The 23,655-nt window shown below is 47.2% G+C and overlaps 1 protein-coding gene across 11 annotated transcripts in view; it reads right to left on the bottom strand.

Moving 5' to 3' along the window:
* Nucleotides 1-266: 266 nt before the first annotated feature.
* The window catches only part of vegfab (vascular endothelial growth factor Ab), a 45,339-nt gene continuing 21,950 nt past the window's right edge, over nt 267-23,655 (bottom strand). For 8 of the 11 annotated variants that reach the window (XM_072247846.1, XM_072247854.1, XM_072247839.1 and 5 more), the window contains 5 exons: nt 22,589-22,665; nt 19,226-19,258; nt 18,188-18,259; nt 14,392-14,523; nt 267-3,211 (listed from right to left, as the gene is read on the bottom strand). In XM_072247846.1, coding sequence (XP_072103947.1) covers nt 3,190-3,211; nt 14,392-14,523; nt 18,188-18,259; nt 19,226-19,258; nt 22,589-22,665 — 336 coding nt within the window. In that variant the 3' untranslated portion in view covers nt 267-3,189. The remainder of the gene's footprint in view (nt 3,212-14,391; nt 14,524-18,187; nt 18,260-19,225; nt 19,259-22,588; nt 22,666-23,655) is intronic. The other 3 variants (XM_072247895.1, XM_072247878.1, XM_072247904.1) reach the window with 3 other exon arrangements.

Below are 23,655 nucleotides of genomic sequence, written 5' to 3'. Positions count from 1 at the left end.
TGGTGGAGCAGACTGGATGGGCCTGATGGCCTACTCCTGCTCCGATTTTTTATGTTCTTATGTAGATTAGAAGCAGCATCTCTCCTGAGAAAGGCAGGCCCATTAAACAGGACCCAAACCAGGCAGTAAAAGTGCCAACACATACATGTCTTTCCTCCCCACACCCCCAATTCACTGACCCTAGATGCCCTCCAAAAACACTCCCCCTCCTCTTGGCTCTTCACCCCCCCAATAACACATAAAAAATATGATTAGAAGAAAACAGATTACAATTAACATTTTTAATAAAAAAACATTTATATTTAGTTCAAAAATAAATATATGATGCTACAGAATAATTATCTAGACCAAAATAATGTTGTTAATATTTTAACAGTATTTTTTAATAATTATGGATAAGAACAGTAGCACCAATAAATATATTTCAGTGACAAAAAAAATATACTAAAAATGTGACTATAAACATTATGCAAAGAATCAATTGTGTGGATTTTTCTTTCATGTTCTTTCTTTTAATATTTAACAGACAGAATATTCGAGAACAATCCTAATTGTTCTCAGTTCTACACAAAATACACAGCAGGTCATTTTCTTTATTTGCTTGCCCAATGAGATGGCTTTTGGAAGGATGAGCAGAAGGTGCCTTGGAAGGGGAGTAACTTATCCAGGCAAGGCCAACCAGGGAGATGGAATGCACTTGCCCAGCCCCATGGAACAGAGCCTGCATGAATGGCCAAATACCAAGAAGGAAGTTACAAGGAAGATTGGTGGATGGGGGAGAATGGGGTTTAGTTGATGCACCCTGTCCTGCATTTCCCAATGATTTGAGTGATGTGGAAATGTGGAGCCTGTTGCCAAGGTCCAAACTTTTCCAGTCAACAAAGGAATTACTTTGGATGCTTCAAAGGAACTGGACTACGGTGTGTGTCTGTGATGTGTGTCAAGGAATGCACTTGCCAAGGAAGGGGATGGTGAGGGAGTGGGGGTGTGCATTGGGTGGGGGATGAATCATGGGCAGCGTGCTCTGCTACCTCTGCTTAGGCAGTGGGTGTTGGCCATGACCGCCTCAGTTGTAAGTGGGAGCTAAGAGACGTCATGAGAGTCAGAGAGTGAGCGATAGAAAGTGAGAGAGAAAGAGGGGAATGTTAGAAAGAAAGAGAAAGAGAGAGAGAATGGGAATGAGAGGTAGAGAAAACAGGAGAAAGAATGCAAGAGAAAAAGTGAGCGAATGTGAAGGGGGAGGTGTATAGAGCGAGGAGAAAAGGCGTGGGAGAAAAGAAAAGAGAGAGAGAGGGAGAAAAGAAAAATAATATATATTATATATATATATATATATATACACACACACATACACACATGTCAGAAATAGGGGTGGTCTGAGGTCTGAGGCGGGCAAGGCGAGGTGGTCTCGTAATGATAACATTGCAAGTGGGAGTTCAAAGATAGCCGAAAGGACAAGGAACAATAATTGCTACGGCAACTTCACAACATCCGCAGGTACATTAACGTTGCTTCACAAGGTTAACAGCTGCTTGCTTTGAAGAATTCATCACATTTACATGAGTCACTTTCACCGATTCTCTATTTGTTTCCTCTCCCCCAGGGCTTTCCCAGTACACACAAGGTAGTAGTTGGTGACAAGTTCCCTGTTGCGGGTTCAGCTGAGTTCAGGTTCAGGGTCCACCTGCTCTTCACTGCTGATAGATAGTAACTGTGTGCCCACCCTTTCCCAAACCATTGACTCAACTACATGGGTGCACGAGCTTTCCCAGATAGGATCACTCCCTTGCTCTGGCAGGGTTTTGGCTCAGGGGCAGACTGGTAGAACGGGTTTTCATCCCCCCTCTCTCTGCGACATTGAATTGTGATGTTACCAGTGAGCTAATCCAACATTGCCCTGTTACTCTTGGGATCCCAGCTTAAGTGACAAGCTGGTTAACCAAGCAAGGCTCTGCCAGGATTAGTTCAGTGACTGGGGGTAGAGGAATGGTGTTGCATAGCCAGACCCCTTCCCCCATTCACTGTTTTACATACCAGCCTCACCACCGAGCGACGGCATAACTGACCACAGGAGAGGGGAACCTGGCCATTTCCTGCTTTTATGGGGTTGTGTGTGTGTGTTTGTGTGTGTGTGGAGTCACATCCAAGAGCAGCAGTTTGGCCAGAGGTGACTTTGGGGGTACCCACGTCAAAATGACCTGGCTAGGCCACGCCAGCAGCAAATTATTCCACACTTGCCTTGTCCTTATAGGATGTGTCTCAAGCCTGCGAGGTTGGCCACACATGCTCCCTCCACAGGCCTGATTGCCTCTGTTGGCTGGTAGTACTCCAGTTTCCTCTCTTTCTTTCTATTTCTGTGTACAACACACCACCAAAAAACACTTCTGACTGTCTCCAGTGGCCCTGATTTACTGCTTCAGTGACAGTTCCTTAGCGACAAGATTTGACCTCCTGGCTGGCAAATCTTCCTCCCAGAGATGCTGGACCAGCAGGTCACACAGGCCCTTACCCTTTGAATGTCCGGGCTCCCTTGACACAAGCAGGCAGCCAAGGCTGCTGTCTGCACTGGATGACATACTCCAGCGGTCGTTTCCTTTTCGCAAATAAAATCTTGCAGTGTGTTATGACCTCAATCACCAAACCCTCCCTCTGCCCCATCTCATTCCAAATCCTCGAACACAAATATCTCCATCCATTCTCTGGAAAATCTTGGGTCCTTGATGCGAAGCTTCAATGAGTCCGTAATTTAATACATAATATATATTTAATCTCTCCAATTTTACGGAAGTCTTTCGCAAGGCTTGTGTCTTATATATATAGTTCTATATTTCATATATATATATAATGTCATTAATTTTTAAAAAAGTGACCCAATAAACTGAACCAGGAATTCATTACTTCCCCAATGGTCTTCCAAGTACTTTTTCCAACATTTTAGCAGCATGTATCCTGAATAATACTAACCCTTTCATTAATAATAGTCACGCACAACTTGCTGTAGGTCTCGGATTGACTCTTGTTGTTTCAAATGTCTTCCAGAAGTAATATCAATCAAATTCAAAGTGCTGTGCTTCTAGTCTTCATATTTATGTTTTCTTGTTCAACGAAAAAAAACTGGATGTTTTTTTCAGAAAAAAATGATAATGGTTACAGTCTCTGATGAAAGTTGCTTTTCATGTCAGACTTTGCTCATCTCCTGGGTTTTTCACACCTAGAATGGGCGGAAGGGAGAGAGAGAAAGAGAGGACAAGGGTTAGAGGGACAATGTCATTAGAACTGTTGTCTACCTCTTTAAAGAGTTCTCAAATCATACAATGTGAGAAAAGGCTCTTCAGCCCATTGTGTCCAGGGCAACCACAAATCCAATTCACCAGCACTTGGCCCATGCCTTGGAGATTCAAGTGCTCATTTAGGTACTATTTAAATGACATGAGAATACCTGCCATCCAAGAGGCTGAAAACCTCACAGGTGAGGCTTTTACTGGGCTGGTCACCCCCAGAGTGCAGGCTTCAGATAGTAGATGGGTGACCACCAGGAGAAAGAAGGGGAGTATGCAGTACGCGCAGGGTTCTCCTGTGGCCAATCCCCTCAGCAACAAGTATTCCCTTTGGTAACTGTTGGGGGGAATGGGGGCAGATAACCTATCAGGGAACAGCATCAACAGCCAGGCCAGTGGCACTCTGAGGTGCAGCAGTGAAAGGTATATTCAGGCAGAGCAATAGTGGTAAGAGATTTGATAGTCAGGGAGATGGACAGGAGATTCTGTAGCCAGGGTGGTCAATTGCCTCCCAGGTGCTAGGGTCCAGGATGTCTCTGAGTGGCATCAGAAGATTCTCAAGAGGGAGGGTGAGCAACCAAGAGGTCACGGTGCACATTGGCACGAATGCATAGGTAGAAAGGTCCTGCGCAGTGAGCATAGGGAGTTAGGAAAAGGCTGAAGAACAGGACCTCCAAGGCAGTGATCTCTGGATTACTCCCAGTGCCACATGATAGTTAGGGCAGGAATAGGATGATGGTACAGATGAATGAGTGGCTGAGGGGCAATGTTTCAGAATTCCAGATCATTGGTATCCCCTCTGGGGAAGGTACGATCTGTACAATAAGAATGGGTTACCACCTGAACTTGAGGGGGACCAATATCCTTGCGGAGGTTTGCTAGAGCTGTTTGGCAGGGTTTAAACTCAATTGGCAGAGTGATAGGGCTGAGGGTGGGGCATTTGGTATACAAGTCTCTGCAGTGTGTATTGAGACTGTGAGAGAGCAAAATTGCATTTCAGTATAAGGAATAAAGACATAGATCACTTTCTAACCAGGGAGAAAATTCAAAAAAATCAGAGGTGCAATGGGACTCGGGAGTCCTTGTATAGGATTCACTAAAGGTTATCTTGCAGGTTGAGTCAATGGTGAGGAAACTAAAGGCAATGTTATCATTCATTCCATATAAGAGCAGGACGAGAATGCTGAGGCTTTCTAAGGCATTGGTCAGACTGCATTTGGAGTATTGCAAGCAATTTTGGATCCCTTTTCTAAGAAAAGATGTGCTGGCATTTGAGGGGGTCCAGAGGAGGTTCACGAAAATAATTATGGGAATGAAAGGGTTAATGTATGAGGAACACTTGAAGGCCCTGGGCTTGTATTCGCCAGAGTTTAGAAGAACGGTTGGGGGCGGGGGGAGCGGAAATCTCATTGAAACATATCAAGTATTGAAAGGCCTACAAGGATTGGGTGTGGAGAATGTGTCTCCTTCAGTGGGTGAGTCTAGGACCAGAAGGCATAGCCTCAGTAAAGAAGTATGTTCCTTTAGAACAGAAATGAGAAGGAATTTCTTCAGCCAGAGAGTAGTGAATCTTTGGAATTCACTGCCACAGACATCTAAGGGGGCTAGCTCATTGAGAATATTTAAAGCAGAGGTCGACCGGTTCTTGGTTAATCAGAGCATCAAAGGTTAAAGTGAAAAGGCAGGAGAATAGGGTTGAGAGGGACAATAAGTCAGCCAAGATGAAACGGTGGAGCAGACTCGATGGGCCAAGTGGCCAAATTCTGCTCCTATGTCTTATGGTCTAAATGGGATTAGTATAGAAGGCCACAGTATTCGGCATGGACATGATGGACTTTAGGGCTTGTTTCTGTATTTTATCACCCATCTCATCCTTTAAGGGATATAAATGAACACAGTGATGGTTTACAACAATCCAATAATCACTTGGTCACCATTACCAAGAAGAATTATTATTGCTTTTGTAACGCCCTGGAAAAGGTCTCACTGCTAATGTGATGGTTGTTCTGTAGCAGCAGTATTTGGGCTATGACTAGAGATAACGGGGGCTTTGGAATGTTCTGCCATCCAATGAAGGGAGTGCTTTATTCTTGTGCACCTGAGAGTGAGTTGTTTGAGGTCTTTTGTTCGGTGGAAGTTGGAGAGAGAAGATGCCAGAATGGAGAGGTTGTAGACTGCAGGATGGAGTGGACTTGGAATTGATCTGGGAGTTGACGACGCTCGGAGGAAATCGATGGAGAACTAACGGACAGGAAAACCATGAGCTCCAATGTGCACATTAGACTGTTACATTAAAATGGGCCTTTTTTCTTTACTAACCTATAGTCAAATTAAGAATTATAAAGCTCAATCATTTAATTGCATATGGTGTACTGTCTGATATTTTGTGGTACTGATTTGTAACAGGGGAACACATCACACAGCATCCACACAAACAAGATTTCACAATTTTGGCGAGGCCAGAGACTGTCTTCCCCTAGACTAACATCGCCGGCCAGACCGGAGGGTTACACTTCACACTTAGCCAAGCAGTTAAAGCAGCCAGTGTTGCCATCAGCTAAAGGGCAGGATCTGCAAGAACCAGATAGGTTGAACTCATCAGGATTAGGGTTGTGTTGGATGTCAAAGGGAAGAGTTATAAAAAAAAGTTTTAGTAAAAGGTTACAGCTTTTAAACTTCTTAAGTTCATGACTATCTAATTCTTCAGTTACTATGGTGAGATTTGAAATCTCAGTGATAGAGAGGGATCCCATTGGATACCTGACAACAAGCCTATCAGTCCCATTCTCCCTCTCCATATTTCACTGTACACTTCCAACTTATTATGTACCATAAACTCCCCTGAGATTCTTTATACACTAGGGGTAATTTGCAGTGGCTCACTAACCTACCAAGCTGCATGTCTTTGGGATATGGTCGTAGGAAGAATGTGCAAATTCCATATCGACTGTGCCCGAGGTCAGGACTGAACCTAGGTCGCTGGGGTTTGTGAGGCAGCAGCTCACTGAGCCACATATTAACTCAAGCAGCAGCCACACTGCAGCTTCCTTTAAATGAGGAGTGCGCTGAAATGACTGGGACCACCTTTGCTCCCTTTGAACAGGAACATGGAAGGACATTGAGGCTTGAAGGTAAATGAGGACACCTTGCAGGTTGAGCATTGGCCTTTATCTCTACAGAGGTGGGGTGTGTTCTCTGATTTTATCTCAGACTCCCAGTATCGGTGGCACTTTGCCATTAGGGCCCCAATCGTCACATCAGATGATCAGATCCCTCTCGCGATCAGGGAGATCAAAGCTAAAGGTGCCCCAGCCTCTGTTTCTGTGGGCACAGACGGGGACAAGACCGGACAGAAAAGCAAGTGCCCCTCTTGTATTCTAGCATGCTTGGCTACGGTAGAGAAGCGGCAATGACATACTCCACTCTTCGACCATGTAGGACACTCAGCTCCTACCATAGTAAGGGGAGGGGCTGATAAAAGACTGGACAATCTGTTGGGCTGTGGTTGATTCCCAAATGGCAACCAAAGGTGGGTACAACCAGAAACTGGGAAACCCTGTGGCCATCTAGTGTGAATATATTCTTTGAGGAAAGCATTCAGCAGTGGTGCCCATTGCCTCCAGTGCAGACAAGGAAGACTTCTCTTTTCAAGCCTTCTCCAGTCACAATGATAAAAATTGCTGCTGGACTTCACCCTTTGCTGCCCTGAGCTCAGCACAACTGAAGCATATTCATGATCTCCAAAAGGTTAAACCCCAAATAACCGATTCTTCAACCATCTGCAAACCATCCAAAGGCTTGAACAGAGATGTAGGGAAGCTCAATAGATAGGGCACTGTTTAACAGTGACTGGTTCTCAACCACATAGCTGACCCCATCCTACAAAAGACCTGATAGAGTCAACTGGTCCATGCTGATGGTAATTCCCATCTAAGCTAGTCTCATTTGCTGGAGTTTGGCCCATATCCCTCTAAACTTTTCCTATCCATGTACCTGTCCAAATAACAATTAATTGTTTTTAATGTACTTGCCTAAACCATTTCTTCTGGTAGATCATACCATACAAGGATCACCCTCTGGGAGAAGAAGCTGCCCCTCAGATTCCTATTAAATCTCTTCCCTCTGTGTCTTGATTCCCCAGCCTTGGGAAAAACGACCATGTGCATTCACCTTACCTATGCCCCTCATGGGCATAGATCCTCCAATTCTCCATCCTTTCCTCATCCTCCCTCTCCCTACACCTAGCCTTCATCTCCCTTCCTCTCTTTCCTCAGCCACCTCTCCCTGTCACCTTGTTAGTTCCATGTTTCTAGATAGTTCCTGACTCTGGCAGAGAGGTTGACATCAAGTATTTCACAAGGTAAAGTTAATGATTGACTTCAGGTCAAACAAAAGCAAGCCTGGCTTCCATTAACACTGCTAATGAAGTTTTTCCAGGTCAGGTCATGTGATTGCAGTATTCCTTTTAATGTAAAACCTTGTCACTGGTACCTGCTACAGTTATCAAAGAGCTAATAAAACACAGCAAAGGAATGTGCAGGCATTCCTAGAGTGTTATAGGGCGGACTTAAATAACAGAGGAGCAAAGGTCCCCTTGTGTAATTCAATTCACCAAAGCAGGGCGATTTACTTCATTAACGTCCCTGTGCAGGGGAGGAAAGAGAATGCCGACTGTAAGGATAAGCTTACAGCCACCAGTGTTAGGCTGGTGGTCCTGGAGATGTCTGTGGGGGAGGGGAGTGCTGCATTGTGAGGTTGGAAGCACTTTTTTCTTCCAGTTGGAGGACTCAGCCACTTCACCATGCAACATTGGCTAGGTTTTTGAGCTCTTTGAGCTTTGGACTTCAAGGTAGGCAATTAGAAGGAGAGAAGTTCTTCAAATTTAAGCCTTGCCAATTCTTGTTCCTTGAGTTTTTTTCGAAAAAACATGAGCGTCACAAGCAAAGATTGTGAAGGTGGAGGCGAGATGCCTTCCTGAACCACAGTGGTCTTCCTGGTGAAGGTACTCACATGGTACTGTTGGGAAGGGAATTCCAGTGACGGTAAATGAACCGTGATGGATTTCCAAGTCAAAGTGGTGTGGGAATTGGAGGGGAAGCTGAAACTGGTGGTACTCCCATTGCACCTGCTGCCCTTGACCTTCCTGGTAGATTTTGGAGGTGCTGTTGGAGCTGCCTGGGTGAGTGAGTTCAATGTATTTTGTAGATGGTTCACCCTGCATCCGCTGTAGGGCGGTGGTGGAGGAGATTAATTTTTATTCTTTAATGGTGGTGGATGTGGTGCCAGCCAAGCAGTTGCTGTGTCTTGGATGGTGTTCAGCTTCCGGAGAGTTGTTGGAGAAGGCCTCACCCAAGAAGGCATTCAGTCAGGTTATTGACTTGTGCCTTGTGAATGTGGAAAAGCCTTGGGGATGTTAGGTGGTGAGGCAGTGAACACAAGTTACCTGTCCTCCAATCTACTCTTGTCTCAATATTTGTATGACGGTTCCAGCTAAGATGATGACCTCCAGGATGCTAACATTATGATGGCATTGGATGTTGCTTGTAGAGTAATTACACTCACCCCGATGGAAGACTGGATAGCACACCTATGGCCCAAAGGTGCTCCAAAGCAGTGAGCAATTCCATAGTTTAGTTGTCTTTCAACCCAGGAACAAACACAGACTGTGGAGCTATATCTGAGGCATTCTATTACCAGCTAAAAGACATTTGCCTCCTTTGTTTCCAACAGTAGCTAAGTTCACACCCTTTCTCTCACCTTCAAGCTCTAACCTTAGTATCAAGACAGTCCACTGGCCGTTAGATCTTGGTGCTCTCCTCTTCTCTCACTCACTGAGCCCCTGTTCGATCGACAGATGGCATCGTGCACCACATTCTCCTGGCTTGCTGAGGCCTGAAGTAGGCAGATTCCTGGAGACCTGTGCAGGAATGTGCATCCGGTGCACCATACTGACTCGGGCCCAGCATGTGCAAGGACCAACAATCTCTAGATTAAGTTTCTCTAGATCCCCAATACCTGAACTCTCAAGAAGGTCTGTGGTGAGGGTAAAGTAGGGATAACTCTACCCTCCCCATCTTCAAATGCCTATGAAGGGTGGCAAAATTTCTCTTCAGGGCAAGTTTACAGATTTAGAACTATATTAGGCCCAGATAGAAGAACACAAGGAATAAACCACTCGACCATAATGACCAAGAGTATAGGCCTTTTAGTCCAGTATCCATCGAGATCATGGTAAATCTCTCTCAGCACTACTTTCCTACACTATCCCTAAATCCTTTGATTTTCTGAGTATCTATTGATCCATGTTTGGAATGAACAAGTTTCCTTAATCCCAGAGTTGAGAATTCCAAAGGTGTTTCTCTTCTTCTTTGTCATAACAATTTATTCTGAGAGTGAGGAAGGATTCTCACCAAGAAAGAGGACCCTATATAAAGGTCCGAGCTCAGCACAGGGCTACCCACAGAACGGCGTTTGTCAGTCTCCCCTGATCATGGAAGATGCAAGGGAATGAATGGGAGGATTTCCAATGGGTGGAGAAGAGAGATACCCAACTACGTAATGGTGGAAGTCACTAGTCTGTGACATCCAAGATCCAAGCCCCAAAGAAGGATCCTCCACCCCCCACTAGTTGGTAGAACAAAGTGCCCATCCCTTTTCACCTCATCTGTACATTGTCACTACTCAAGAACTAGGCACAATTTGCTCTCCTCTTCCTCCAATAACCAGACCTCAGCACAACTCCTACCCGGATTAACCCTTTCCCAGGATCTGGACCAAATGGTTCCTTTCACCCCACTTCCAACCACCAACTGGGACAGGGCCTATCTTGTTTCCCAACCCAACACCATCCAACCTACCCTTTCTCATCACCGTTCTTCCAGCCCATGATCCAGAAATGAACAAATCTAGGAGGGATGAGGAACTAGTCTTCGTAACAGTGAGTGTTAAACTACAGGGTCACTGTAAAGGTTCAACAGTGAGCTTCAGTTACAGAATTCAAACATCCTTTTCTCAATTTGACTGACATGTGACTCCAGACCAGCTGATATAGTGGCCGCTTAGATGCCCAGTACAATGGTCCAGCTAGCCACTCAGTTGACACTAACGTAGTTGTGATTGTAATAAGGGAGGTGTATAATTGTTGGCTTGTCATTGGCACCCAACATCCCAACAGAATAAACTTTAACCAGGAAGTCTCTACTCTCTCATTAAGATCATGTACCTGAAGCTCAGCCAATAATGAAGGCTCGTAGTGTCCACCTGCCCAACGAGGCAAAGAGGGAAGCTGGGCAGACAGAGAGGAGGTGAGAACTGGCACTTTGGAGAGTGTTGCACACGTTACCATTGAAGAGAAGTTAAATGGGTGTTATCGGCAATAATTCAACAGGAGACTAGTTATAATTAACTGGTTACACAAAATGAAGGGCAGATGAGCAACTGATTAACAGGTGCACACACTTAAAAAGCAGTAGAAAATTCACCAAGCTCTTTCATAGGATGTAGTATCGTAATGGTGGCTGTGCTCAGACTTAAATAAAGGTATATATACCAATGCTGCTGCTTGCTATCTTGGACTGGGATCAGGAGGAGAGGATAAGGATGCAGAGGTGTGGGGTTTAATTAGGTACTGTGCCTAGTGGCTTCCTGTCCCTGGATCGATAAGAGGTTTTAGACCCCTCACCCGCTCTGTGCCTATTGGACAGTCACACCGTACAGAACCAGGCCCTTCAGCCTGATGATTCCATGCTGACCACTGATCTCCTATTTACACCAATCCCATTTTATTTTCCCAACATCCCAATCAACTGCACCCCCCCCCCAGATTTACCCCTCACCCACACACTAGGGGCCATTCACAGTTGCCAATTAGCCCACTGACCTGCACGCCTGTGGAATGTAGGAGGAAACTGGAGCACCCAGGGAGGATGTGCAGACTTTGCTCAGGCAGCTGAGGAACGGGGTGGTGAGGCAGTGGCTCCATTAGAAAACGGAACACTGCACCATTTCACTCACATGGTACCAAGAGCATTGGCACGTCGACGAGCCCTGGCAGGAAGTCAGGTGCTCAGAAGCCACACCAAGCTGCCCGTCAACCGGCGGGGTATTGGACAGGTGGCTGTCCCTACCAGTCTGACACTCCTGTGGAGTGACAAGGGGCCAGGTTAGGTTGTATCCGTTCAACAGTGAAATTGTACGTGTGCACAGGAAGAAAGGCTAGACTCCATTCCTGGGGCTGAATAGCCCTGTTAGCAACGCTGTGGTTTAGGTGTGACAGCTGAAGGTAATTCAGGGTAACCTGTGTCCAGATCCTCCCTTAAGACCTCTCATTTAACTTCTCCAGTTGAACAGCAGAGACCCTCACTCTCCAACCCCTCATTGATTTGTCAGAATCGCACACTACCCAGCTGGTTTAGGAAAGGGAGTGAAGGGGGAGAGAAGGTATGGGGTTTCTCTGCTCAAGTGGGGACCATCTGAATTTTCCTAAGGTTGCCATTGAAGTGGGGTCCAGTACCAACTGGATGAGGAAGTGAAACAGAATAAGGGAGAGAGATCTTGAAAAGGAAAGGATTGTGGGAAGAGGGATGAAGGCTAGAAGTTGGCTGTCAGAGATACGTTTGTAGTCACAGAGACAAACCGGTCAACAAGAGGCCTGACTTCATGAGAAGACACTGCATGGCCAGCAACAGGAAGGAAACGCAAGTCTCTGTATCACCAATAACTGACCTAACCAATGCCTTAATCACGCCAAGTCTCACACAGTGGGGCACTTTGTCAGGGGCACCTTCAGATCATGCAACACATAAGATGACAGAATGTGGATATCTAGTGACCCTGACAAAAGACATACATCATGGCCAGGCTACATAATAACAGTGGGAATGCTACTACTTTTGGGGTTTCTGTTACTTATGTTCTTTTTTAATTCCTATATTATTTAATTCCTTGAATTATTTAATTCTCCAACTGCTTTGGTGGGATTTGAACTCCTGTCTGTAGATTAACAGAAGTCTCACTGCTCGGCCAGTGACATCACCACTGCTGCACTATCATACAGAAATAAGCAGCTAAATTGATTTCCTAACTTTATTTGATCATTTAACACAGCACTCATCCCTCTAATTTATTCCCTTCTGCCATCTTGTCCACATGAAATGCTAAACACAAAAAGTGTTTTTTGCGGGGAGGGGTTAAGAATGTTTTGAATGCCTGGCAGCGGGGCATTCTGCAAATTCCTGAGCCCCTTTAATGAGGAAGATGCTTCAGAGAACCAACACCAGACACCAACTTCACCCCTGTGTAACACTCAGCTGTGGGAAGAATGAGTGGGGAAGCAAGGGCACATTTGGGGTCTCTTAAACCATATTTAAACACATATTTATGGTTCCATGACTCACTGCACTCTGACTGCGCAGGCTGCCCCCAGGTGTTCCAGTTTGCTCCCCCATCCCAAAGACGTACAGGTTGGCTGCTTAATTGCCCCTGTTGTGTAGGCAAGTGGTAGAATACGTGGGGCACTGGATGGGAAGGTGAAAAGAATGAGACTGATATAAACGGGTGATTGATGTTCAGCACAGACTCAATGGCTCGAAGGGCCTGTTCTGCGTCTCTCTATAACTCTCAGGTTCCGTCTGTTAAAGTAAAGTTTTACTGTTGGGTATGCATTAACTAAGAGCATGCATCTCTTTATGTTGACTGTTAATGTTAGTCTCTTTTGTTATCATGCACGGTAGGAGAAAGTGAAGGTGGGGGAGAGGAGATAATACGGGCTAGGTTAAACACTGCCCAGCTGATAGCATAAAGAGCACTGGCTATCTACCACAGAATGCCATCTGAATGAAATGCATTGGAAAGGCAACAATATTAACAATGCCATGCAGAAATACAATTCACACCAAAATAAGACCATTGTTTCTTATTATATGGGTTTCTGTTTCAACAAAGGAAGATGACTTTTCCCTAAGGGAAACTCATCCTCGGTCAAGAGATTTACATGTTTCACTGATGTGATATTTATTACACACCCATTTTTTACTCAACCTACTGACGTTGGGCAGTGTGACTGCTTGAAGCTGAAGTGCTGGGGAGGTGGAGGTGTCTTGGGATCACAATCTCGCACACACCTCTCCTCTGGCACAACTTGGCTTACCAAAGTCAACAGATAAACCTCCTGAAGCAAACTGAGCCAAAGTGTGTGATCACCCCAGCCATTTATCTCATCGGGGGGGAGGTGTGATCATTTGGGAGGGGTGGTGGAATTGGGGCTCTCCAGTGATTGACACCTGTAATGTGTTTGCCCAAGGAATAAGATGCATAAAGAGGCATTTTGACAGAAACAGAAGTTTACAGTCCTAATGTGCCTGTTTCTGTGCTGTACCACTCTGACCATCTGGTACCACCGAGGAAGATAACATCCACTCTATTTGAGTGGATTAGGGCTGGTACCTGGGCAAGCGAGGGTTCACAGGCTTGCTCAGTATTTCTACTGGTAACTGGGTGTGGAAAGAACTTTCTTGCAGTATATTTTTGGTGTTCTTGTTCATTAAGAGTAAATTTTAATCCATATCAAAGCAAACCATAGAGCTTAATGCACGATCTCAGCTCTCTCCTTGTTCCTTATCTCACTAGTAGCAGTGGCTAGTGAACCCTGTTTACTCTGGCCCCTGACCAGTACTGGTGACCTCTAACCTGTGCTTGATGGGTGGTGACCCCTTGACATCCTGACCTCTGACCAGTGCTGGTGACCCCTGACCTCTGACCATTGTCTATATGGGTGGTGACCCTGACCTCCCAACCATGCTGCTCTAGCAGTGGGTAGTGACTGCCGACCTCAGAGTGATGCTGGCAGCCAGCGACCCCCTAACTTCTCCCTGACCTCTGACCAATGCCGACAGCTGACCTAGGCACCAACCAGTGACCCCCTACCTTTTGGAGCCTTTTACTTTAGTTGAGGAATTGGACATCAGGGAGGGTAAAGGCCCAGAGAGTAAATGGGTATGTAATAAATCATCATGCAACCCACAATGAAACCGACAGTAACAAAGCACACAGCACAGACGTCAAAAGTCAAACAAAAACAGAAGTTAAGCATGAAGCGAGCTTTTATCTGACGAACCTGCAACTTCGTTCATTTAACTCAAGACCCCTTGACTTGCAACGTAAATGTGTGAATTTACAGGAACATTTACAGGTCTCTGGATCCTGTACAAACAAGTGCTTTCTCTTCTCTGAGCAAGGCTCACAGTGACTGCAAAAAGGTAACAGAAAACATCTCTAAATCTAGGGCACGTCAGCAAAGAAACATTTAGACATGCAAATTGACAATCAAGGAGTTTGCCCAACAGCCCAGCGCAAGTTTGCAGTGGCGAGAGGAGGGGTGCTCGACGGAAAGAGAGAGAGTGATTGTGCCTGGAAACAGCCCCTTCTTACGCTGATTTCCTCCATAACTGCACATTAGCGTCTGTTTATCACATTTAAAGTACTCTGCACTTTGAATTATTTTATTTTCCCTGTCTTTCTCTCTCTCAATCGTTCCCTTTCTACGTTACATTTTGCCTCTCGCTCTGATTTACTCTCCTCACTCCCAGCTTCCTTTGTTCCTTTCTCTTTACCCCTCATTTTGCCCCTCTCTTTTTTTCACTCCCCGCACTCCCACCCTCCCTACCACAAGCCCTGCACACTTCTCTGGCAGCCATCGGACTTGCAGAAGGAGGGGTGAGGGGTAAGGGAACGGAGGGGCTTTCCAATCACATTAACACCAACAAACTGCTCTCCGGCTAACAATGAACGGGGTTCGTACGCAAAGCACAAAGTGCTGCGTTAATGCTGCTCTACGAGATTACCCGAACTGGTGGTAATTACCCTGAAGACACTATAGATCAGTAAGCACATTCTCTGAAATGCCCAGTCTTACAAGCCATAAATGTTCACATCTCCCAGCTGGCTTTTGTAGTGAGAGATAGATTGGTAGGGTGCTGGGTCTTAGCTATGAGAGGTGGTGGGGAGTGGTGATGAAATTAATCAGCCAGTCATGTGTGAATCTCAAAGCCCAGCTCACCCCATGCCAAAGAGGGCTGAGAGGGAAGGGAGAGAGCTGGAAGGTTGAGACTAAGGGGCCGGGAGACCTCAGAGAAGAAGCCTCTCCCCACCGCATGAGCCAACTGCATTAGAAACAGCCAAAGGGAACCAGGGTTCAAAGCTCCGACATTATCACCGCGCCCACACAGTGAAGATCAAATTATTACCCAAAGCATGATTTCAACCAATTGCCTGCGACCAAGGGAGTGGTGTCTGTCTGTGATTGTGTCAGTAGATGATCAGCCTTGGAGCTTGGGATTCAATCAGCAATGATCCAAGATTGAATCTAAGTACATATGACGCACGGAATTCTACAGCAGGTGTGTTGGGGTCTGTGGTACTAATAAACTAGAGCCAGGCAATATTCAGAAACTAAAAGCTTATCCTGGTAAATTCAGAGAGGAACTGAGGAATGGTATTGGAACTATTGTACTTAATTCCCACTTTTCTAGTGGCATCAAAACTCAGAGAATGGGATTGTTGGACTTCCTGTTTATACATTGCCTGGGTGAGGGCTATCACATGGTATGAGGGAAGGGAGATCATGGGTCAGTCATGATTAGACGGTAAGGAGGAACAGATCTCTCTGCCTCTTCCAAATCCATTACTACATTCCTGGTTGGATTTTGGCATGTCAAAATAAAAATAAAATGTGTGGATGCAAATGCTGGTCAGAGAAAATTTTGGTGCCAATTTGATTTGGCAATTCAATGCAGCAAAAACAAAGCAAAATCGCACATTGAGGCCACCACGTGACTCCAGACTGAGTAGTTTTGAAAGCTTCTGTTGGTTAGTGAAGTCATGAGGCAAAGAATATCCATATGCTTGGATGTTCTTTGACATTTGGACAGAATCATCCATTTCTAATTTTCTGGGCCACTGTTTTACGCACAGAAAAACACCCACTCAAAAACAGCCAGGAAACGGATTTTAGATGGACTGCTTGGCTGACACAATGTGAACACTTTGCCAAACTTCAGAGGGATCTTTACGCTAGAGCTATCTTCAAATCAAGTGTCAAAATCCAGCCTAGGAAAAGCTTACTCAGGGCCTACATCGTTCCAGAATTAAACCACTGCAATTGGACAAGTGCTCCAACATGGGCAAAACTGTTGCTGATCTTGTAGCAATTCAGCAGCATAATGCTGGATAGCCAAAGAACTCCACTTCCCCTACTCAGCTGCCCTTCAGGGAAGCATCGCCCCCCTCTGAGGCCAAGCTTGTCGAGCCTCCACAGAGCTCACACCTCCAGGGTGGAAGCAAAGCATCCTCCACCCAGACAGATCACGTTAAAGAGGGGAAGAAAGAAAATAAGTAGCTTATTTTATTGTCTTCAGGAACATGAGAATGAGAAGCTAGTGCACATCACCCAGCCCCTTTTCAGGAATTAACTAAATGCCTGTAAAGTTCTTTAGTAAGTCCTAGAGTAACAAGCATAATGTAAACATCTTCTTCAGTGACACATGACTGATATTTTTCAACCTCATTCTCCTGCCTTCTCCCCTTAACCCTTCACCCCTAACTAATCAGGAACCTATCAATCTCTGCCTTAAATATACCCAAAGACTTGGCCTCCACAGTCCATCTGTGGAATGAATTCCACAGATCTACAACCGTCTGGCTAAAGAAATTCCTCCATATTTCAGTTCTAAAGGAACATCCCTTTATTCTGAAGCCGTGCCCTCAGGTCCTAGACTCTCCTCCTGATAGAAACATCCTCTCCACATCTATTTTATCTAGGCCTTTCAAAATCTGATGTGTGTCAATGAGACTCCCTCCTCCCCCACCGAATACAGGCCCAAGGCATCAAACACTGATCATTCGAGTAACTTCCTCTAGGCCTGATCCAGGGCTAGCGCATCCTTCCCTTCAGTCCCCTCTGAATTCATTACTAGTCAGGGCATGAAGGGATATGGAAGAAGGCAGGAGACTGGGGCTGAGAGGGAAAATGGATCAGCCACGATGAAATGGTGGAGCAGACTCAATGGGCCAAATGGCCTAATTCTGCTCCTATATCTCATAGTCTTTCAAGCGGTTCTGCCATTTGTGAAGACCATGGCTGATTGGCCATGTCACAGTACTTTCACCTCCAGTCCTCTGAGTATCTAGGAAGCTAACGGGTGAGCTCAACATTCCTCTGGGGTAGACAATTCCAAAGACTTCACCACCCGCTGGGTGAAGAGAGTTTTGCTCTTGCCAGGATAAAGGGGCTGACCTCCTTCTTCTGAGGTTGTGACCCCCCTGGTTCCAACTCTTCAGCCAGGAAGAGCACCCTCCTCTGGGAACTTCAGCACTGACTTAAGACGGCTGTCTGTGTGGCACAAGTGGAACTGCAAGGCTGAGGCATACTCAGTGGGCATAGGCAGTGGTTGCTATGGTGACACCTCCAGTGTGACCACTAAAATGTCGGGGTGGGGAACTGCGGAGGGCGAACAGGTTGGTGATCGACCCGCAGAATGAGCTGCAACGCGCGCTTGCTGTTAGTTAGCAATACCAAAATGCAAAGATGATTGGCCAGCAGCTGATTAGTACTAGTTGGTTGTAGGAGCCAGCCTTGTGTGTCACCATAAGCAGGAATCATTGCAACCTTGCCTCCTCTCTCCCTCCCCCTCTAGCCACCACCAAGCCTCACAGTCCTAGTTCCTGCAAAAGCCAAGACCAATGAATTACCGAGGGTGCATTAAATTTCCATGCAGACAGGCTTCTGCCTGTCCTCCCCATCACAAGTAGCCTTCTGATTATTCCCCTCGAAATTAGATAGTTCAGCCCAAGAGGGAATTATTCAGCTCCAGGCAGAGGGAAGCTCAGTCAAGAGACAGTGTAATCTGACATACGGCCTGCACTCTGTCACTCTGCACTTCTTTTTCCTCCGAGTCTGACCCTTGCCTTTCCCTCGTTTCCGCTTGCTGTGAAAAGAGAACAGTTTAGCGTGGGGCTTTCTGGTGACATTCCTGCTTGGAGATGCTGTTCTTGAGGATGGTGCGGGGCAGGGGGGGTTAGTGGTTGGGATGTTGAACTGGGAGGCCCCTGCCCCCTCTGACAGGTGAGTATCAAACATCCCTGCTAGCTGCCCGCTGTTCCAGCAAGAGCCAGGGTTCTCCTACAGAGGGGTGGGGGAGTTTGTGCTCAATTAGCACTGAAAGACCAAATCCCTTGACTTCCCTGTCATTCTGAGTATGGAACCTTGCTGTGAAGAAGCTGGCTGTGTTGTACTCTGCATCCCTCAACCTCCAACCAATGCACTAGTTACCAGCTCCCTCCGCCATCCTACAGCAAGGTTGAACAACACAGTGGAGGGCACCATATCTTCACAACTGCATATGAAGCACAGCAAAGTGCCTCTACTGCCAACACTTTCACCACGTGACTTCAACTGCACCTTGTGTGTCACTAATGACACACCAGACCCAATTGTCCAATTGAAACCTTTGCTTGGGAAAGCTAGCCTTGTTGCATCTCCAATCCTTTGCCCAGGATGAATACGTTGAGAGAGTGGGAAATAATTGAGGGGGTACTTTCAGGGCTGATCAATTTCATTGCAACAACCATGCAACAGTGCTTTCCAATCTGGACGGCAGAAGGGTTGTCCACCAGTTGCACTGCGGGGGAGATAGGCAGAAAGTCCGTCTCGCCACTTGTGGTGATACTAGTGGAGAGTGTGGGTGTTCCAGCCCATGGTTGGTTGATGTCACCGCTCTGTGAATTTGCAGGGACTAGATTGGTGGGGATACTGTTGCCCATGAATCATGATTCTACACTCTCCAACTATGAGGCATCAAAAGCACGCAAAGCAGGGACTCAATGATTCATTTTGTTTTGTTTTTCTTTTGCTTTTAACTATCAGATTATTTCAGCATTGAGGCATTTCTTACCTTTTTTGTGTCTCTTCACCTTCTTTCTTTGGTCTGTAAGGCAAATGAACAATAAATTATAAACTCCTGCTTTTACACAGCTACAGTGTGTCCCAGACCATCCTTTCCCCTGGGACTGGGGTACAGTGTGTCACAGACTATCCTTTCCCCTCGGACTGGGGTACAGTGTGTCCCAGACCATCCTTTCCCCTGGGACTGGGGTACAGTGTGTCACAGACTATCCTTTCCCCTCAGACTGGGGTACAGTGTGTCACAGACCATCCTTTCCCCTGGGACTGGGGTACAGTGTGTCACAGACTATCCTTTCCCCTGGGACTGGGGTACAGTGTGTCACAGACCATCCTTTCCCCTGGGACTGGGGTACAGTGTGTCACAGACTATCCTTTCCCCTGGGACTGGGGTACAGTGTGTCACAGACTATCCTTTCCCCTGGGACTGGGGTACAGTGTGTCACAGACCATCCTTTCCCCTGGGACTGGGGTACAGTGTGTCACAGACTATCCTTTCCCCTGGGACTGGGGTACAGTGTGTCACAGACTATCCTTTCCCCTCAGACTGGGGTACAGTGTGTCACAGACCATCCTTTCCCCTGGGACTGGGGTACAGTGTGTCACAGACCATCCTTTCCCCTGGGACTGGGGTACAGTGTGTCACAGACTATCCTTTCCCCTGGGACTGGGGTACAGTGTGTCACAGACCATCCTTTCCCCTCAGACTGGGGTACAGTGTGTCACAGACCATCCTTTCCCCTCGGACTGGGGTACAGTGTGTCACAGACCATCCTTTCCCCTGGGACTGGGGTACAGTGTGTCACAGACTATCCTTTCCCCTGGGACTGGGGTACAGTGTGTCACAGACCATCCTTTCCCCTCGGACTGGGGTACAGTGTGTCACAGACCATCCTTTCCCCTGGGACTGGGGTACAGTGTGTCACAGACTATCCTTTCCCCTCGGACTGGGGTACAGTGTGTCACAGACCATCCTTTCCCCTCGGACTGGGGTACAGTGTGTCACAGACTATCCTTTCCCCTCGGACTGGGGTACAGTGTGTCACAGACTATCCTTTCCCCTCGGACTGGGGTACAGTGTGTCATAGACTATCCTTTCCCCTCGGACTGGGGTACAGTGTGTCCCAGACCATCCTTTCCCCTGGGACTGGGGTACAGTGTGTCACAGACTATCCTTTCCCCTCAGACTGGGGTACAGTGTGTCACAGACTATCCTTTCCCCTCGGACTGGGGTACAGTGTGTCCCATACCATCCTTTCCCCTGGGACTGGGGTACAGTGTGTCACAGACTATCCTTTCCCCTCAGACTGGGGTACAGTGTGTCACAGACTATCCTTTCCCCTGGGACTGGGGTACAGTGTGTCACAGACTATCCTTTCCCCTCAGACTGGGGTACAGTGTGTCCCATACCATCCTTTCCCCTGGGACTGGGGTACAGTGTGTCACAGACTATCCTTTCCCCTCAGACTGGGGTACAGTGTGTCCCAGACCATCCTTTCCCCTGGGACTGGGGTACAGTGTGTCACAGACTATCCTTTCCCCTGGGACTGGGGTACAGTGTGTCACAGACTATCCTTTCCGCTCGGACTGGGGTACAGTGTGTCACAGACCATCCTTTCCCCTGGGACTGGGGTACAGTGTGTCACAGACTATCCTTTCCCCTCAGACTGGGGTACAGTGTGTCACAGACTATCCTTTCCCCTGGGACTGGGGTACAGTGTGTCACAGACTATCCTTTCCCCTGGGACTGGGGTACAGTGTGTCACAGACTATCCTTTCCCCTCAGACTGGGGTACAGTGTGTCCCAGACCATCCTTTCCCCTGGGACTGGGGTACAGTGTGTCACAGACTATCCCTTTCCCTGGGACTGGGGTACAGTGTGTCACAGACCATCCTTTCCCCTGGGACTGGGGTACAGTGTGTCACAGACTATCCTTTCCCCTGGGACTGGGGTACAGTGTGTCCCAGACTATCCTTTCCCCTCGGACTGGGGTACAGTGTGTCACAGACTATCCTTTCCCCTGGGACTGGGGTACAGTGTGTCACAGACTATCCTTTCCCCTCAGACTGGGGTACAGTGTGTCACAGACCATCCTTTCCCCTAGGACTGGGGTACAGTGTGTCACAGACTATCCTTTCCCCTGGGACTGGGGTACAGTGTGTCACAGACCATCCTTTCCCCTGGGACTGGGGTACAGTGTGTCCCAGACCATCCTTTCCCCTGGGACTGGGGTACAGTGTGTCACAGACTATCCTTTCCCCTCAGACTGGGGTACAGTGTGTCCCATACCATCCTTTCCCCTGGGACTGGGGTACAGTGTGTCACAGACTATCCTTTCCCCTCAGACTGGGGTACAGTGTGTCCCAGACCATCCTTTCCCCTGGGACTGGGGTACAGTGTGTCACAGACTATCCTTTCCTTTGGGACTGGGGTACAGTGTGTCACAGACTATCCTTTCCCCTGGGACTGGGGTACAGTGTGTCCCAGACTATCCCTTTCCCTCGGACTGGAGTACAATGTGTACCAGACTATCCTTTCCCCTCGGACTGGGGTACAGTGTGTCCCAGACTATCCTTTTCCCTCGGACTGGGGTACAGTGTGTCCCAGACTATCCTTTCCCCTCGGACTGGGGTACAGTGTGTCCCAGACTATCCTTTCCCCTGGGACTGGGGTACAGTGTGTCACAGACTATCCTTTCCCCTCAGACTGGGGTACAGTGTGTCACAGACTATCCTTTCCCCTCGGACTGGGGTACAGTGTGTCCCAGACCATCCTTTCCCCTGGGACTGGGGTACAGTGTGTCACAGACTATCCTTTCCTTTGGGACTGGGGTACAGTGTGTCACAGACTATCCTTTCCCCTGGGACTGGGGTACAGTGTGTCCCAGACTATCCCTTTCCCTCGGACTGGAGTACAATGTGTACCAGACTATCCTTTCCCCTCGGACTGGGGTACAGTGTGTCCCAGACTATCCTTTTCCCTCGGACTGGGGTACAGTGTGTCCCAGACTATCCTTTCCCCTCGGACTGGGGTACAGTGTGTCCCAGACTATCCTTTCCCCTGGGACTGGGGTACAGTGTGTCCCAGATTATCCTTTTCCCTCGGACTGGGGTTCAGCATGTCACAGGCTATTCTTTTCCTGGGACTGTGCATACAGGGGTGGGGTCGAGGGGGTTGCTGTAAAGATGTTCCCCAGCACAGTTTGTGTCAGCTGTTCCCTCCAGGATATGAATGACTGGCCTCCGGAGAAGAGATTTCCCCACTGGGTGTTGGACTTGTGTCATCGGTGCGACATAACCCCTTCCACAGTTCCCGCCTCTCCTGCTCGTCGCAGCCAATCAATCGATGTCTCACCTGCAGATACATTTACTGTGCTGGACAAAGTGCATCAGGCTTAAATTTTCCCCGTGGTGGGGCTTGATTTTCATTATCTGAGGGGGAAGGAAATAACAAGCATACATTAGTAAACTGTTTAACAAATACAAACGTCACTTGTCCTTTCACAGGAGTGTTCATCACAGACGCTATGGGCGAAAGGGTCTGTTCCAGTGGTGTACTGTTCTATATTTCATGTAAAAATGTTTGGCACCCTCTCTACAGAGCATAGAACAAAAACAGTACAGCAGACAGGCCCTTCAGCCCGTAATGTCCATGCAAACCACAATTCCCATCTACCCACTCATGATCCCTACTCCTCCATTCCCTACTGCTGATTTAAGCATGATGGAGGAACAGGTACGAATGGAGAGGGTGTTGCTTTTTTGATCAGGGAGGGCATAACAGCAGTGCTTGGAGGGAATAATCTTGAGAGATCATCAAACAAGTCCATTTGGGTAGAACTTAGAAATAAGAAGGGATAGGGTTAACCAGCAGGAACCTGGGGAGCAGACTTGTGAAGAAACTGCCTGCTTCTTTCTGAGAATAGCGAGAATAGTGGGGCAGTGTGAGTGGGAAATTTAAACCTTCCTATTATCAACTAGGCCAGCCAGAGCGCAAAGGGCCAGGATGGGGCAGAATTTGGGTAGGTGTCTAATACAGTTTCTTCACGCAATATATAAAGGAATCTACTTGGGACAGAGAAGACTGGACTTCCTCTTAGGGAACGAGATGAGCCAAGTAACAGAGGTTGCAGCTGGGGAACACTTTGGGTCCATTGATCACAATTCTATTAGTTTTAAAATAGTCAAGGCAAAAGACAGAACAGGTCCAAAGCAGGGCTGACTTAGAGGGCATTAGACAAGATCCAGCTAAGGTTGACTGGGCAACTCTGTTTAAAAGCAAAGGAGCAGTTGGCAAGTGGAAGGTTTTTGAAAGAGCCACAGCAAGAGTCCAGGGCTGACATGTTCCTGCTAGGGAGAAGGGTAGACATATCAAGTTCAGAGAATCCTGACTAACAAGAGATGGCAAGGCTCTGATCAGGA

The sequence above is a fragment of the Mobula birostris genome, chromosome 2, assembly GCF_030028105.1.
Source record: "Mobula birostris isolate sMobBir1 chromosome 2, sMobBir1.hap1, whole genome shotgun sequence".
Lineage (NCBI taxonomy): Eukaryota > Metazoa > Chordata > Chondrichthyes > Myliobatiformes > Myliobatidae > Mobula > Mobula birostris.
The sequence above is the reverse complement of the archived record's forward strand: the minus strand, read 5'-3'. Positions and strand labels throughout refer to the sequence as shown.